The 15006-nt window shown below is 41.0% G+C and overlaps 2 protein-coding genes across 4 annotated transcripts in view; one reads left to right on the top strand and one right to left on the bottom strand.

The window, feature by feature from the left end:
• LOC116686411 (NLR family CARD domain-containing protein 3) overlaps nucleotides 1-3125 on the top strand; it is a 13935-nt gene extending 10810 nt beyond the window's left edge. The window contains exon 11 of the mRNA XM_032511417.1: nucleotides 698-3125. Within this exon, the coding sequence (XP_032367308.1) occupies nucleotides 698-1224 (527 nt within the window). The 3' untranslated portion in view covers nucleotides 1225-3125. The remainder of the gene's footprint in view (nucleotides 1-697) is intronic.
• A 182-nt stretch (nucleotides 3126-3307) lies between these two features.
• On the bottom strand, nucleotides 3308-14372 carry LOC116686407 (uncharacterized). Of its 3 annotated transcripts, none has more exons than XM_032511410.1 (11): nucleotides 13456-14372; nucleotides 12011-12376; nucleotides 9995-10360; nucleotides 8864-9217; nucleotides 8737-8754; nucleotides 7326-7389; nucleotides 6066-6109; nucleotides 5687-5837; nucleotides 4908-5021; nucleotides 4215-4282; nucleotides 3308-3445 (listed from the first exon to the last, which is right to left on the bottom strand). In XM_032511410.1, exons 1-11 carry the CDS (start codon nucleotides 13843-13845, stop codon nucleotides 3422-3424), a joined length of 1959 nt encoding a protein of 652 aa, XP_032367301.1. In that variant the 5' UTR covers nucleotides 13846-14372; the 3' UTR covers nucleotides 3308-3421. The 3 variants fall into 3 exon arrangements, with proteins under 3 accessions (XP_032367301.1, XP_032367303.1, XP_032367302.1); XM_032511412.1 differs by having other exon boundaries at nucleotides 9995-10022; nucleotides 12039-12376; nucleotides 13456-14371; XM_032511411.1 differs by having other exon boundaries at nucleotides 9995-10090; nucleotides 12107-12376; nucleotides 13456-14370.
• Between the last annotated feature and the right edge of the window lie 634 nt (nucleotides 14373-15006).

Genomic DNA, 15006 nt, shown 5'->3' on the forward strand with positions numbered 1-15006 from the left:
TCAGGAGTGAGAACGGGTCAAATTAATTTCCTTGTTTCTGATATGAAGACGAGACGTATGTACAGCAAAAGACGTCCTGCCAACATGGACGCATTTTAACATCAATGTACGCTGTAACGTTTTTTTCACTATAATAAGTCGCTAAACGTTGCTGCTGTTTCAATCCTGTCGGCTCACTGCAGCGGGGCTAAATCTAAAACTACTAGTTGTGGTAAAGCCACATATTTATTTTTATATTTCTGCAATCAGCACTTCAGTCCGTTGGATTTGTTTCTGACTTTCATATGAATATTTGTGTACACAAGACTTGGGCAGTGCTTATTATACTAGTGTGATTGAAGTAGTTAAATAGAAGATGTCATTCATGTAAATTCATGCATCACCTAATTTCATCATCACATACAGGCCTGGCCTCTAGGAAAGAACAGTTTGTTTAATCTATCTAATCTTGTGTTGTTCATACTATACAATGATTTATTGCTTGTCTTTGTTAAATAATACAGAAGACAAAGAGCTTAAAAATAATCGCGTATTATATCGCAATTGCAATATTGGTGAAAGAAATTGCAGTTTATTTTCAAAAATCGTTCAGACCTAGTCTGGACCATGTCTACACAGACAGCAGCTAAATGCTAACATCACCATGCTAATATGGTCACAGTGACAATGCTAATATTTTAACTGTTCTGTCCATCAGACGCCCGTAAACTCACACTGGACCCAGGCACAGCAAACAGAAAGCTCATTCTATCTGACGACAACAGGAAGGTGACAGCAAGGAGAGAAACCCAGTCATATCCTGATGGTCCACAGAGATTTGACTACTGGAAACAGGTGCTGTGTACCAATGGTCTGACAGGGCGCTGTTACTGGGAGGTCGAGTGGGAAGGCCATGTTTATATAGCAGTGGCTTACAAAGGAATCAAAAGGAGAGGAGAGAGTGACGACTGCTGTCTTGGAAGGAACGATCAGTCCTGGAGTCTGAGCTGCTCCAAAAATGGCTACTCGATCCTGCACAGTAACAACAGAGTGTCCATGAATGTCCCCCCCTTGAGCAGAGTAGGAGTGTACCTTGACTGGCCTGCTGGCACTCTGTCCTTCTACAGAATCTCCTCTGATAAACTGACCCACATCCACACCTTTCACACCACATTCACCGAGCCGGTCTACCCGGCCTTCAGGATTAGGATGGATGCGTTAAACTCGTCAGTGTCTTTGTGTTAGATACAGTAAAACAAAGTCTCCTTTTCCTTTTCTGAGTGGGTTTGGGAGTTTAATGTGACAGCCCCAGCGTCCCAGCCACTAGACACTAAGTGAATGTTGACCTTTAGCAGCCTACCCTCATTTTCTCTTGTCTGACAAATGGGGGCTCATCCGGGATGTCACAACCTGGGTCAGAACATGAGAGTAGGCTGCAAAAGGATAACATTTATTTTTTTAATCAAACAAAATCAGTAATTGAAAACAATATAACTTAAGTAATATAAATAATTTAGAAATAAAAAACATGCAGGAGAGTCAACTGCTGACAACAGGAGCCAGATATAGCACCCAATAAATCCCGGAGGAGCCCCAATTTGTCACAGCCGGACTCTTAGGCTGCTACAAAAACGGAGAGAACGTAATGGGAGGCTGCCAAAGGATAACATTTATTCTGGTAAACAACCAAAATCAATAATCAAAACAACATAACTTAAGCAATACAACTCAATCAGAAAAAATCATGCAGCCGCTGTAATGCTGCAGGCCTGTCAGTAAAGTCACCTGCTGACAACAGCTCGTCAGCAGTAAAAACATCTGCAACACAGCACACAAGATGATTTTTTAGTGCCAATACAATACCTATTTCAATTCAATCAGCCTTAGCCGATGACCCATACGGGCTGCTGATTTTTTTGAGCCGGTACTGCTTTTGCACCCTGACACACTGGATTTTTCTTTGGAATCTTTGACTCTGCCATTTCTTTAAAAATAATAAACAAAAACACAGATCAATGTCACTTCTGCAATCATCTTCCATTCAAAATGGAAGAAAAAAGACTTGCTGTGAATAACATTTGTCAATTGATGCATTGTTCTAATAAGACCATTTTTTGTAGCAGTGAATGCTAGGTAGCAGTGAATGCTAGGTAAAAACTATCGGGGGACGCAACACCCGCGTATCGGCCGATGCCGAGACACGTAAAAACGCAAATATTGGCCCAATATATCGGCTAATCAAATTGGTCTATCGCTACACAAGAGACTCCAGCAAACAAACACAGGGACAACTAGTGGCAGCGAGACTGGGGTCGACACAGTAAATAAAAGAAATTTGCAGCAGTGGAAAAGAGGTAGAATATGTCATAGCTGAAAAAGCCTAGAGAGCGTTATCACACCTGTGATGAACATGTGCTCAATTTAAAAAGTGCATTTTGCTGTATTTTAGAAGCACCACATGCTAGAAAAAGACCTGCTGTGAGTAACATTTTTTGTCTGTTGATGCATTGTTCTAATAAGACCTTTTTTGCAGCAGTGGAGGCTTTATTGCAGTGGATGCAGATTTAAGAAGCTCTAGACTTTGAGGAACAGTTGTTGTGTCCTAGGTCAAAACACTGGAAACCACACCATTAAGGATAAAAATGCACTTTTAAAAATGAAATGTGAAGTTCAGTATTCTTACTGACATTTTTGACAAACAGATTTTATAAAAAGCCGTGAATATTTGCATGGACACCACTCACCCTCTGTACAGAGAATACGTGTTATTACCATCTTACGGTTTAGCACCCCCTTGGCTCTTAAAAGGAAATACAAAAACACTTGTATTGCTCTTTCCATTCAGGCACTTTACCTCGGCTAAAAGGGGGTGATAGCCCATGTTTATAATTATTACCCCTTTATTTATTTTTACTATTATAATCTATTGTTTTAAGTTTTTTGTAGTTCTTTTTACTTTCATTATGACTCCAATACAACTCTGCAATGTAAGCCAGGTTTAAGACCCACTGCTTGTTAGAGGTGTTACTGAGCTATGGATGATGTACTATAAATTAACCTAACTAATCTACATGTTGAAATTAAGTTACTTTTTCATTTAACTTGTATGCTTGTAATGCACTGATACAATAAAGTATAAACTAAGAGGTGACCAGCTGTAAAAGGGAAACAGACTTAGAGATGTATATAAGCAAAGTGTTGTTGCAATATGAGGACCAAATGAGATGTAAACATCAAAATAAGTATAAGTGATCTGAAAAAAACAAAATATAAACTTACATACAACAAAAGTACAAACATAGATCAGAATGCTCAGACACACAACAGCTTATTTTCAGTGTTTAATGTTCAGTTAATGAAACATGATCATAAGCACATACATGGCCCCAACAGCTCTAAACAGCTGTGGTACTAAGTTCCCTTCTCAGCTCCGGTTTGATCTTCAGAGTAAGGCTGATTTCATGAACTGAAAAGAGAATAAAAATAATTACTGTATGTAATAACACATGAACATGTTAACATGCAGCACTGGAAAAAAATACATAAATGTGTTAAATATTACAACTATGGGAAAAGGCTTAAAACTTGCCCTGTTTAAGACTATTGGGTGCTAACTGTAGCAGGGGGATAACTCGGTGTAAGTAGCACCGATTGGTTTCCGATTTTTCTCTCTTCTGACAAACCTTCACATGTACAAACCACAGAGCTACGTGTTGGAATTGACCGGAATTCTCCTTTAAAGTTCATTTGGAGTTTATTTAATTTCCCATTTTATTAAGATTATTCATATGTATCTATCTATCTATCTATCTACCTACAGTATTTACAGTATCCATCTATCTATCTATAGTATCTATCTACAGTAATTACAGTATCCATCTATCTATCTATAGTATCTATCTACAGTATTTACAGGATCCATCCATCCATCTATCTACAGTATTTACAGCATCCATCCATCCATCCATCTAAAGAAGCTGCTTGTTGCCGAACTGCGTGCATGCAGCTATTGGTAAGTGCCAAGTCTTTCTATTAGTTATTGTATGTTTTATTATCAGTTTTTGGAAGGCTAATAATGTTTACTCCATTACAAACATATACATTGCAAACTATTTCTTTTCAGCAGTTAGGTGAGACTATACTACACTAAAAAACACGTATCTGTAGGTTCACATGCAGGAAAGTAAATGGCACTTGGGCCGTGCAACAGTATGAATGAAAACATTTACACTCACCTGCTTGAGAGAGAAACTGGCGACTTGGCAGTCACACGGCAATCTCAGCAGATGAGCCTGGAAACGATCTGGGATAGGAAGCAAATTTAAAACCTCATCTTATTGAATTTGACTCAAAACGTAAACAAGGTGTCACATTAATGTACAGTCGGAGTTATTTCCTCACAATGAAGAGAGAAAATAGTGTGACAATGACACCCTGCTGTGTCTTGTTTGCTGTGTGAGGTAGCGGGTGCTCTGCTGAGTCGGCAGCTTAATCGTTAGTGTAACCTGAAACACCTGAGTGGTCCCAGGTTATTTAAGCCTGGCTGTAGTGCAGCACTGATTACTCTGCACACGTACACCGCTGTCTATACTAACAACCACGCCCCACACCTTAATAATCATTTTAATTTGGTCTAATTGTATTTCATTTGGTTTAATAAGCCTTAAAGGCCTCTGAGGCCAAAGCAAAATGGGGGCTCGTCCGGGATATGTTTCTCAGACACAGCAGCGGTTGTCCCAGTAAACTCATGCATACTTGTATCTTTTACTCCACTGGAAATAAATGCAGTGTAGTAAAAGGTACAACATTTGCCTCTGAATTGTGGAGTAGAAGTATAAAGTAGCAGAAAATGGAGGAAAAAAAAAAGTGTCTCAAAATTGTACTTATTAAGAAGTATGTAGTGTGGAACTGTTACACAGTTAAATTACCTCTGAGGATATGAAGTTTTGTCACAACGGCAACAAACTCATCGTAGTTGATCCCGCCTTCGGAGCTGTACTCGTACCAAAGAACTCTGAAGGTTTCATCGTCTAGATTGAAATCTGCAAGACGAAGACAACAAGACATAAAAATCAAATGAAACCAGGCTTTTTTATGATTGACTTACTGACTCAATGTTTGTCTTTTTTGTTTTTTTAACCCTTGGGGTTGTCTTCCCGTTAACCCTGAATGTTTTTGTGCTTTTCCGATGTTTTTGTTGCTTTTTCTGATTTATTTCTCACTTTTTCCAGCTTTTGGCGCTTTCTTTTAAAAACCTGAGCTGGTTTAATAATAGGTTTTATTAGTCTCATTTTTGGAATTTATGGTCAACAAACCTAATTTATATCAAATTATACATCAGTTTTTAGTTTAAAAAGCAGACATTATGAATTATTTTGACTAATAGTTAAGATCAGAGGATGTTGAGTGGATCTCAGATGGGTAGATGTCAAAGTTAAGTCCGGATTCTGGTTTGAAACCATTAAAAAAAAAAAGAATTCAAATGCTATAAGATTAAATAAAACACCCCAAAAATTCAATGAAAGTAATCATTAATGTACCTGAAGAACGTATGGAATCATCCATGTTATTTTTGGGCAATTTGGTTGAAAGAAATCCTTTTTTCTGATATAAAACACTTTGAAACGAGTCAATTTGACCCGAGGACAACACAAGGGTTAAATAACTAAAGAAGCTTTTAGGCTAATTTAAAGAAACAATGAGTTACCCCGGGCCGACAGAATCTTTTTCATTTGGGTTTGCGTGATGGAGGGTGGGATCCTCCTCTCGTAGTTCTCCACGTACTCCCTCCTGGTAGCAGCCACGTAATGCTCCAGTTTGAAGACCTCCACCACATCCAGGTCTCCAGTCTTGTCCGCCTGAGACTGCTGATTAACGAATTTAAATGTTTGAAGACGTATAGCTCAACAACTTATTGCATTATGGCTCCTTTGACAGCCAAATGAAGAATACAAAAATCACATATTGTATCCAGGGCCTTCAGAACCAGTTTGCTACCCTAGGTTGATACACAGAAATCAATGTACTAACTGAATATGGCTGTAAATACTCAGCAGATTAACAAAACCAGCAGTTGCAATGGATACATCCATGAGGGTCAACAGGAGGCGGGCCGTCTTCAGACTCAGAGCTGCATTGGGGAAAATAAATATGTTCATGAGTTTAAAATGGACCTATGATATTGCATTTTCAGGTTCCTACTTATATTTTGTGATTCTACCAGAACATGTTTACATGCTTTAATTAAAAAACACTTTGTCTCGTACTGCCCCTGGCTACTGCACCTGTATTCACCCTCTGTATCAGACGCTCTGTTGGAGCGCCTGTCTCTTTAACCCTCCCGAAAAACTCAGTCTGCTCTGATTGGTCAGCGCATGTCCGCGAGTCTATGAAATCCCCGCTGTTGTTTCACTCTGGAGCCTGAGACTTACTGCAACAGGTTAACATTATAGAGCAGGACTTACCATAAAAATCACACCTAAAGGCTTCTAAACCAAATACCCCAATGTCCCAGCAGTAATGTAACTCGAAAAATTGGGGAGAAATCACCATCATTGGCCGCCAAGATTACAACTATCTGGCGTTAGCGCCCAGCTACTGTCGTTAGCAGTGGATGCTAATTAGATTAGATTAGATAATACTTCATTCATCCCACAGCAGGGAAATTCCCTTATGGAATATAGCAGCTCTTTCTACAGTCAAAAATCACCAGTAAAAGCCTTCTAAACCAAAAACTACACAACCAGTAATGTTTCAGGAGTAATGTGACCCAGAATTGGGGAGAATTTAACAACATTGGCCGCCAAGATTACATCTTTTATTGCCGTTAGCATGCAGCTACATGAAACAGTGTTAACATCGCAGTAGTTTAAAAAGCCAATCCGGTCCTGCCTATCCGTAGCAGATGACCAATCATAGAAGGCTTGAGAAGGCTGGTCCGGTTGGAACAGTTGGAAATCTGAATGTGTGTGGCCGGGTTGGCTCAGTGGGTAGAGCAGGCGCACATTTACATACAGGTTTATGACTCGATGCAGAGGTCCATGGTTTGAGTCCAACCTGTGATGATTTCCTGCATGTCTTCCCTTTCTCACCTTGCTGTTCTGTCCACTAAAGTCGGAAAAGCCCCAAAAAAAATAATCTTTAAGGAAATCTGAACGTGTTAGCTCACTGGGATTTCTCTGAAATACGTTAACCTCGTTATTTGGAGCCAGGTTTAACACGGAAATCCAACATAATTACATTATAGATATGACAGGAAACACTAAAAAACACAATAGTTCCAGTTTAAAAACTTCTCATCCAGCTGATTATGTAGTGTTGTTAAAATGAGTGTAAAATAAACTGACATTTGCCACGAACAGAGTAGCCACCGGCGTTGAGCTTAGCAAGGACGCCTTCAGCATCTAGCGTCTGTTGGAGACAAGGACAGATGTTAGATGGACAAAGATTTGCTTCACACAGTGTAAATACTTGATAATACGTCAAATACACAAAGTGCAATGTATTCAGCTTTATCACTCAAAGGGATTTCTCTCCTAAAATTATTGTATGTGCTCCAAAACTAATATTCCTGCGGCTAGTCTTTAGCAATCTTTAGTCTTTAGCACTCAAGTTTTTAGTGTTAATTAAGAGGAACCATGTGGAGTTTACGACCACTAAAAACAATGATTTTACCAGAGAGTTCCTGTGAAGTTTGTGTTTCAAGCACATGATGCAACACACAATCCTGTAGCAGGTTTTTCTGAGTTTGCTGTGACAACCGTTGCTGTGTCTGAGAAACATATCCCGGACGAGCCCCCAATTTGTTTTGGCCTCTGAGGCTTTTAAGGCTTATTAAACCGAATTAAATACAATTAGACCAAATTAAAATGATTAATAAAGTAATTTTCTAGTCTTAGCAACTACTCAAAGCGCTTTTACATCATACAGGAAGCATTCACCATTCACACACATTCATACACTGTGGCCAAGGCTGCTGTACAAGGTGCCACCTGCTCATCAGATACACACTCACACACATCTACACACTTGCTCATCAGATACACACTCACACACATCTACAAACCTGGTCATCAGTTTTATACATCACACACATTTACACTCCAATGGTGCAGCATTGGGGACAACAATCAAACTCTTACATTTTCCTTCAATGAAATATAGGCTCTGACCTTTAGGGGGGCTCAGCCCCTAATCAGATCGTGTCGCCCCCCCCCGAGTCTGGAACAACCTCCTCTGATCGGCCAACACTATGTTTCTGTTCATGGTATTTGTTTTTCCTCTGTCACTTACAGACAAGTTCACAGACTCTCACTTAAGGTCTAAAATTGATTAGAAAAAGAAGTCTTTTCCTATTAGAATTTTTCGGGGGGCTGAGATGAATTTAAGGGGTCTAAAATCACCCATGTGTGAAACCTTGGGAATACAGGAATATGTATGGCTTCCTATTCCTACTTCCTACTGGTGATCAAAACTAACGCCCCCAGGAAGTGGGCCGGGCTTTGAAAAGCTTTGGAGCAAATTAAACAACCATTACAAACTCCTAAGTCAGATGATTTTTTTTCTAATAATCTTATATGGCAAAAGAGAAGTCTGTAAATTTGTGTATACATTTCTTTAAGTGTCACAACCCCTGCTGAATAACTATCAGAAGTAATACAGTGGCAATGTACATTTAAATACAATCTTCATCCCCAAAAAATATAAAATACAGATGTTATATTTTTGAAGTATTTGTAAAGCTTTGAAGCAACTTACATCAGGCCGTCTGTCTTCCTGTAAAAAAAAAGGAAGAAGTTAAGTTAAGCTAGATAAGCAGAGAGGAAGCCAATAGAAAATATAGTTTCCATCATCACACTGACCTCTTCTGATATATATTACTTACTGATATACACATTTCCTCTGGGAATAAGTTGCACTGCAGCTCGTCTGGCCAGGAGAGTCCAAAGCTGTTCATCAGACCCTCGCAGCCTTGTTTGGCCCTCTCGCAGAAGGACCTGCAGGGCCGCTGCACCTCCCCCGCCACGCACCGGGGGGCGTACACCGTGCACACAAACAGCCGGATGTCCACCGAGCACATGGTCTGCACCATCGAGTTGAAGAAGGACATCTTCATCACCGCGTCCCTCTGGCTCGTGTGTCCCAGAAGATTAGGGGTGATGGTCTGGTTGTAGGAGAGGCCCTGGCACATCGGGATGGTGATGGGCTCACAGAACCCCCCGCTGCTGCCCACCCCGTACTGGATCAAAACACAAGGGGCACACTGGGGTTGAGTCCCAAATCTCAGACTCTGCACTACACACTCAACAAGTTAAACTATTTTGCAGGGATGGGAAGTAACGAAGCACAAATACTTTGTAAAATCAAAAAATATATATATATAAATAATAAATAAAAATATTAAAATCAAATTTTGCAGACATGGGTTACGAAGTAACAAAGTACAAATACTTTGATGCTGAACTCAAGTAGATTTTTATACTATTTATTTTAGTGCCGACTTTTTAATTTTACTCCTTACATTTTAACACGAATATCGGTACTTTCTACTCCATACATTTTACAAAATTGGCTTGTTACTTTAGTTTCAAATAGATTCAGTTGAAACTAATCGAATGGGACTATACGTTGCACTTCCGCACCGCTACAAGACAGTTACAACAGTTTTGGCGGCAGATCATTGTGGCTTTGTGGCGGGGATGTTAGCATAGTATTATGGACATGATTGAAAATGAAGAAAACATTGTGAGCCTGACATACTACATTTATTATTATTAGACTCCATGTTGAAAGATTTGCTAGCTCTCAGTTATTTTTCTCATTTGCAAGGCTACTTTTATACTATAAGTAAAGAAATAAAAAAAAAATATATATATATATATATATATATATACACATATTTCAGGGGTTGGCCACATCTAAAGAAAACAATGTCAAAAGAACAACATATAACAGTTCCCCAACGGCTTTGTAATCCATAAAGATCTGTTCATCTTCACAGTGAAGTAACACTTACGTGTTCACAGGAGTCTGTGGTGAAGGCTTCACACCTGAGCTTCTCCGGCCACTGGAAGCCGAACTTGTTCATCAGGGACTCGCAGCCGGCCCTGGCCTTGTCGCAGAGGGTCCTGCAGGGGGGACGCGGGCTTCCCGACACGCACTCGGGGGTGTAGACGGAGCACAGGAACGGCTTCAGGTGAGGGGAGCACTCCACCTTCACAAGCGGATAAAACTGATGGATTTCCATGCGTGCCTCGTCCTGAGACTTGTGGCCCAGAACGTTGGGCAGCACGGTCTCCGTGTACGGCAGGCCCACGCAGAGAGGGACGCTGATTGGCTCACAGGTCCCAAAGGATGGGTGAGTAAAACTCGAGTCTTGACTCTGGAAGAACAGAAACATAAATCAGTGAAGTGTCTTTTAAAAAAAAAAACAACAATGTTGTTTATCCATGATTTTAATTGGAGGAAACTTATTTTGCCTGGCATGGTCACACGAGAGCGCATGTGAGCAGACGTAAACACAGGAGCACTTTCAGTGCAAGACTTATATATATTATAAGTATTATTATTCCCCCACAATGCACCACAAAGCGCCACAGGAAGTCCTTCCTGCCTGTGGCCATCAAACTTTATAACTCCTCCCTCTAAGTGTCTGACACACACACACTTAGTGGGCTTAAAACTGGACAATATCTGTTAATTATCTGAATATTATCTGTTTTGTGCAATAACACCAGCTTAAATTATAATGTGAAACACTCTGCTGCTACTATTTATTTATTCAATATTAGGGAGGACACACAAAGACAGATTCAAAAACCATACACACTGCAAAGCATTGTGAAGAATCACATGAATAATCAACACATGCATATTAGAGAAGGACATATGAAATCATGCTTAAATGTAATTTTCCCATCACACTGTGCACCATTACAGTTCCTTAATTATGTCAATACTGCATCATAAAATTCCTTTAACTATGTAATTACCAGACATATACACACTTCTTATATTTCTTTTATTCATATTTCTTCTCGGATATTTATATACTTCTTGCAACTGTAACACAGAATTTCCCTTCGGGGATCAATAAAATATTTCTGGTTCTGATTCTGGTTGTGATTAAACATTTGGGGGCCTGCCCAAAGGAGGACATTTGTGTCCAATTTACAGCAGCTATATGCACTGGTTTCCAAGCCAAATAATAATAGAGAACCTGACATGAAGAGGCGGAAAAAAACGTTGAGAGAATTGAGAGAAAACCTTGAAAAAAGCGTCAAAAACTTACAACGGTTGAAAATAGCAGCAACTTTATTCCATTGAAAAGGAACAAAAACTTCCGAAAAAGCCCTGTTTTGATTATTATTTTAAATCAGTGTTGGGCATGTTACTTCCTAAATGTAATATACTATAGATTATTAGTTACTGCAGTTGAGAGTAATTAGTTATATTACAATATTACTGTCTCTGAATTGTAATGCGTTACTCTACTTTTGAGTTACTTTCCCCAAAATAAATCCGGAAGTTTGACTTGGCAGCGAGGTTCAACCGGATCAATAAAGTCTCTTCTTTATCCACTTTAATACATCATAGATTATGTGAATATGAATATGCAAAGAACTAACTAAACTAACTAAAGCTATAAAAAAGTTAAGTAAAATGCACAATAGACAAGTAGGAGAAAATGAAAATACTCAATTAAAAAGTACCTTACAGCTGTATTCTCAAACATCAGGAAATAATACTCACGGCTTTCTTTTCCCTGTAAAGAAATGTTATTCATTGTTAAAAATTTAATTAAAAAACACTAAATGTAGCGTTAAAATGCGTTAAAAACTCGCGTTACTGAGATTGTAATGGGTATAATATTACCGAAATGTAATTTAGTAGTGCGCTATATTACTGTATTACAGCAAAAAGGAATACATTACTGTAATTACGTTCCTCCCAACACTGCTTTAAATCCCACCTATGCTTCAAAGACATAACCATCTTTGTAAAGTCAAAGGTAAAGAAAGAGCAGACGTACCCTATCGCAGGAGTCTGTGGTGAAGGCTTCACACCTGAGGGGGTCTGGCCACTGAGACCCAAACTTGCTCATCAGGGACCCGCATCCGGCCCTGGCCTTCTCGCAGAGGGTCCTGCAGGGGGGCTGAGGTCTTCCCGACACACACTTAGGCGTGTAGACAGAGCACAGGAACGGCTTCAGATCCGAGGAGCAGCCCACTTGTATAAGTGGACTAAAGGTCTGTAACATCAGAGCTGCTTCCTCCTGGGTCGTGTGGCCCAGGAGGTTGGGCAGGACCGTCTCCGTGTACAGCATGTCTTTGCAGAGGGGGACGCTGATGGTCTGACATGCTGCAGGAGGGGTTGGAGCTACCCTGGTGTCTTGACCCTGGAGGACCAGAACGTAAATCAGTGACGTCTAAATGAACTCTTAATTCTGTCGTTTTCACCAACTACACACACCTCTTTGCAGTTTTAGCACATTTTCTGTGCACAAATGGGATCCTATGTACAAAAAGTGAATATGTACACATAAAAAAAGCATTTGCTTACATACATATTATAATTAGTATTATGTGATTTACTTGAGAGGTGGATGCTTGATGTTGCAGGGTTATTGCACAGGGATTGATCCTGAGACTTTGGACTGGTGTTCATCATTATCATCAGACATGAGAGTGCTGTTGATATTCCTAATTTACTCTGAGCAAGAAATTTAGTTTAAAAACATGAAGTGTTTTTCACAAAATGACAAACTCGCTCTTTTAAGAGTCCGTAAAAGCCACTGATTCTACAACATCATTTCAAACACCGAAAAAGTACGATAAGTCTCTCTCAACTCTGCAACCTTTGACCAAATGTGGCAACAATTATTGTCTCATCAGTCAAGAATGTCTTAAAATTCCTAATTCTTTGCATATATTTTTAAATATGTGTGTGTGTGGCCCTTTTGGCCCTTCTGCCTTCACTCTGCGGTCCAGCTCACCCCAAACCATCTGGATTGGGTTCAGGTCCGGTGAATGTGGAGGCGCAGCGCTCCATCACTCTCCTTCTTGGTCAAATAGCCTTTACACAGCCAGGAGGTGTGTTTGGGGTCATTGTCCTGTTGAAAAATAAATTATGGTCGTACTGAACGCAAACCAGATGGGATGGCATGTCTCTGCAGGAGGCTGTGGTAGCCATGCTGGTTCAGTATGCCTTCAATTTTGAATGAATCCCCAACAGCGTCACCAGAAAAGCCCCCCCACACCATCACACCTCCTCCGCCATGCTTCCCGGTGGGAACCAGGCATGTAGAATCCATCCGTCACCTTTTCTCACACAAAGACACGGCAGTTGGAACCAAAGATCTCAAACTTGGACTCTCAAGACTATCGTATCGGGAGGCGTCTGGTGAGTCCCACCCCTAATATATATATATATATATATATATATATATATATATACCGAAAATAAAATAAAACTCACCTGCACACAGTTGGACTCTGGTAGAGTTTCACACCGGAGCCTGGTGGGCCAGACCAGCCTCTTGGCTCTGAGGGCGGACTCGCAGTCCGTCTTCACCTTCTCACACAGAGCCCGGCACGGCTTCATCCAGCTGCTGTCCTCCGAGCCGCACTCGGGCACGACGACGCGGCACATGAGCGCGGCGACGTGCGGCGAGCAAGCCGTCTCCACGATCTGACCCGTCTGCTGCAGGTTGAAGCCTAGCACTCCGGTGGGATGCTGGGTGGTGGTGTACCCCACGCCCTGACAAAAGCTGGCCGTCACTGGCTTGCAGTTTGCCCTGCTGCTCTGGGCCCGGAGACAGTGGGGAGACAGCAGCAGACCCAGAACCACCAAGACCAAATGCTCCATGGCTCTCGGTAACGTCTTAAACGGGTCTGTGCTGTTGGAAGAAAAGCTTCAGGAGGTTGGAGACAAGTTTGCAGCGTCTCTGCTGCTGTGCTCGGGGGGGTGGAGTACGAGTCCACGAATGGAGTCTCTACAAATGAGGCACTGATTTAGGACCACTGCTGAGACCACATGTCAATAAGATGCTCAACACTAAAAGAGAGCCAAACTGGTCTCAGAGCAGCAGCACTATGCAGAGAACCAAGGGCTTTTAAAAGAAGCTCAACATCTGGTTGTGATTGTGTACGTTCTGTGTAGCCTGGGGGGGGGGGGGTGTATTAGTTGCACAAGGGCTGGCACAATAAACCCTGACTTCTCTCGATGGAAAGTATTTCAACACGTAAAGAGTTAACGGGATTTTAAAACGGCATCTTCAATTCTCTAGAGCTTCGATTTCCGTGAATGAAGAATGAGTTCCAGCAGTGCCCGCCCACCATGTGGCACCATGTTGTTTTACCGTAAACAGGGTCAGTTGACTCTCTCATGCGACTTTCTCGCTGTAAGATCCCTCGTCTCCTTTTCAAAAGACCCCTGGGTCTAAAGTCGCTGTTTTGAGCAAGTTAAAGCATGAGACTTTTATGAAGGAACGCATTTAATGAAAGATTGATTACACAGTGTGATTGTCTGTTGAATAAACCAGTGGTTCCTAAAATTAAGACTTTGTTCCAGGTTTTCCCGTCTGATAGGAGTTTTGCGACATAAAGTCTATGATACATATGATCAAAATAGTCATATATTCTGCTGTTGTGTTACCCTTGGACAAGGGGGGTCAGACTAAGGGGAAAAAGGGGACTCGGTACCCAGGGCCCTCATGTGAGGGGGGCCCAAAAAGACGCTAGAATGAATGGAGGGGCCCATAGAAAATGCTTTTCTACAGGGGCCCATAATTTTGTGTTCCACCCCTGTTTATGAATGAAATCATAGTGAAAATAAAGGATTCCCTCTTTTGTTGGACACCTGGAACCCTCCCGATGACTTTGGAGACCACCGGCCTAAACAGTGTAGTGTTTCCTATTTAACCAGGTGCAATGAAAGCAATGCGAGGTGTGTGGCGGTAGAGATGGTGATGCAGTCGTGAATCCAACACTTCCACATTCCAGACATTTCTTTCATTTGGTTCCTACC

Source organism: Etheostoma spectabile, unplaced genomic scaffold, assembly GCF_008692095.1.
Source record: "Etheostoma spectabile isolate EspeVRDwgs_2016 unplaced genomic scaffold, UIUC_Espe_1.0 scaffold363, whole genome shotgun sequence".
Classification (NCBI taxonomy): Eukaryota; Metazoa; Chordata; class Actinopteri; order Perciformes; family Percidae; genus Etheostoma; species Etheostoma spectabile.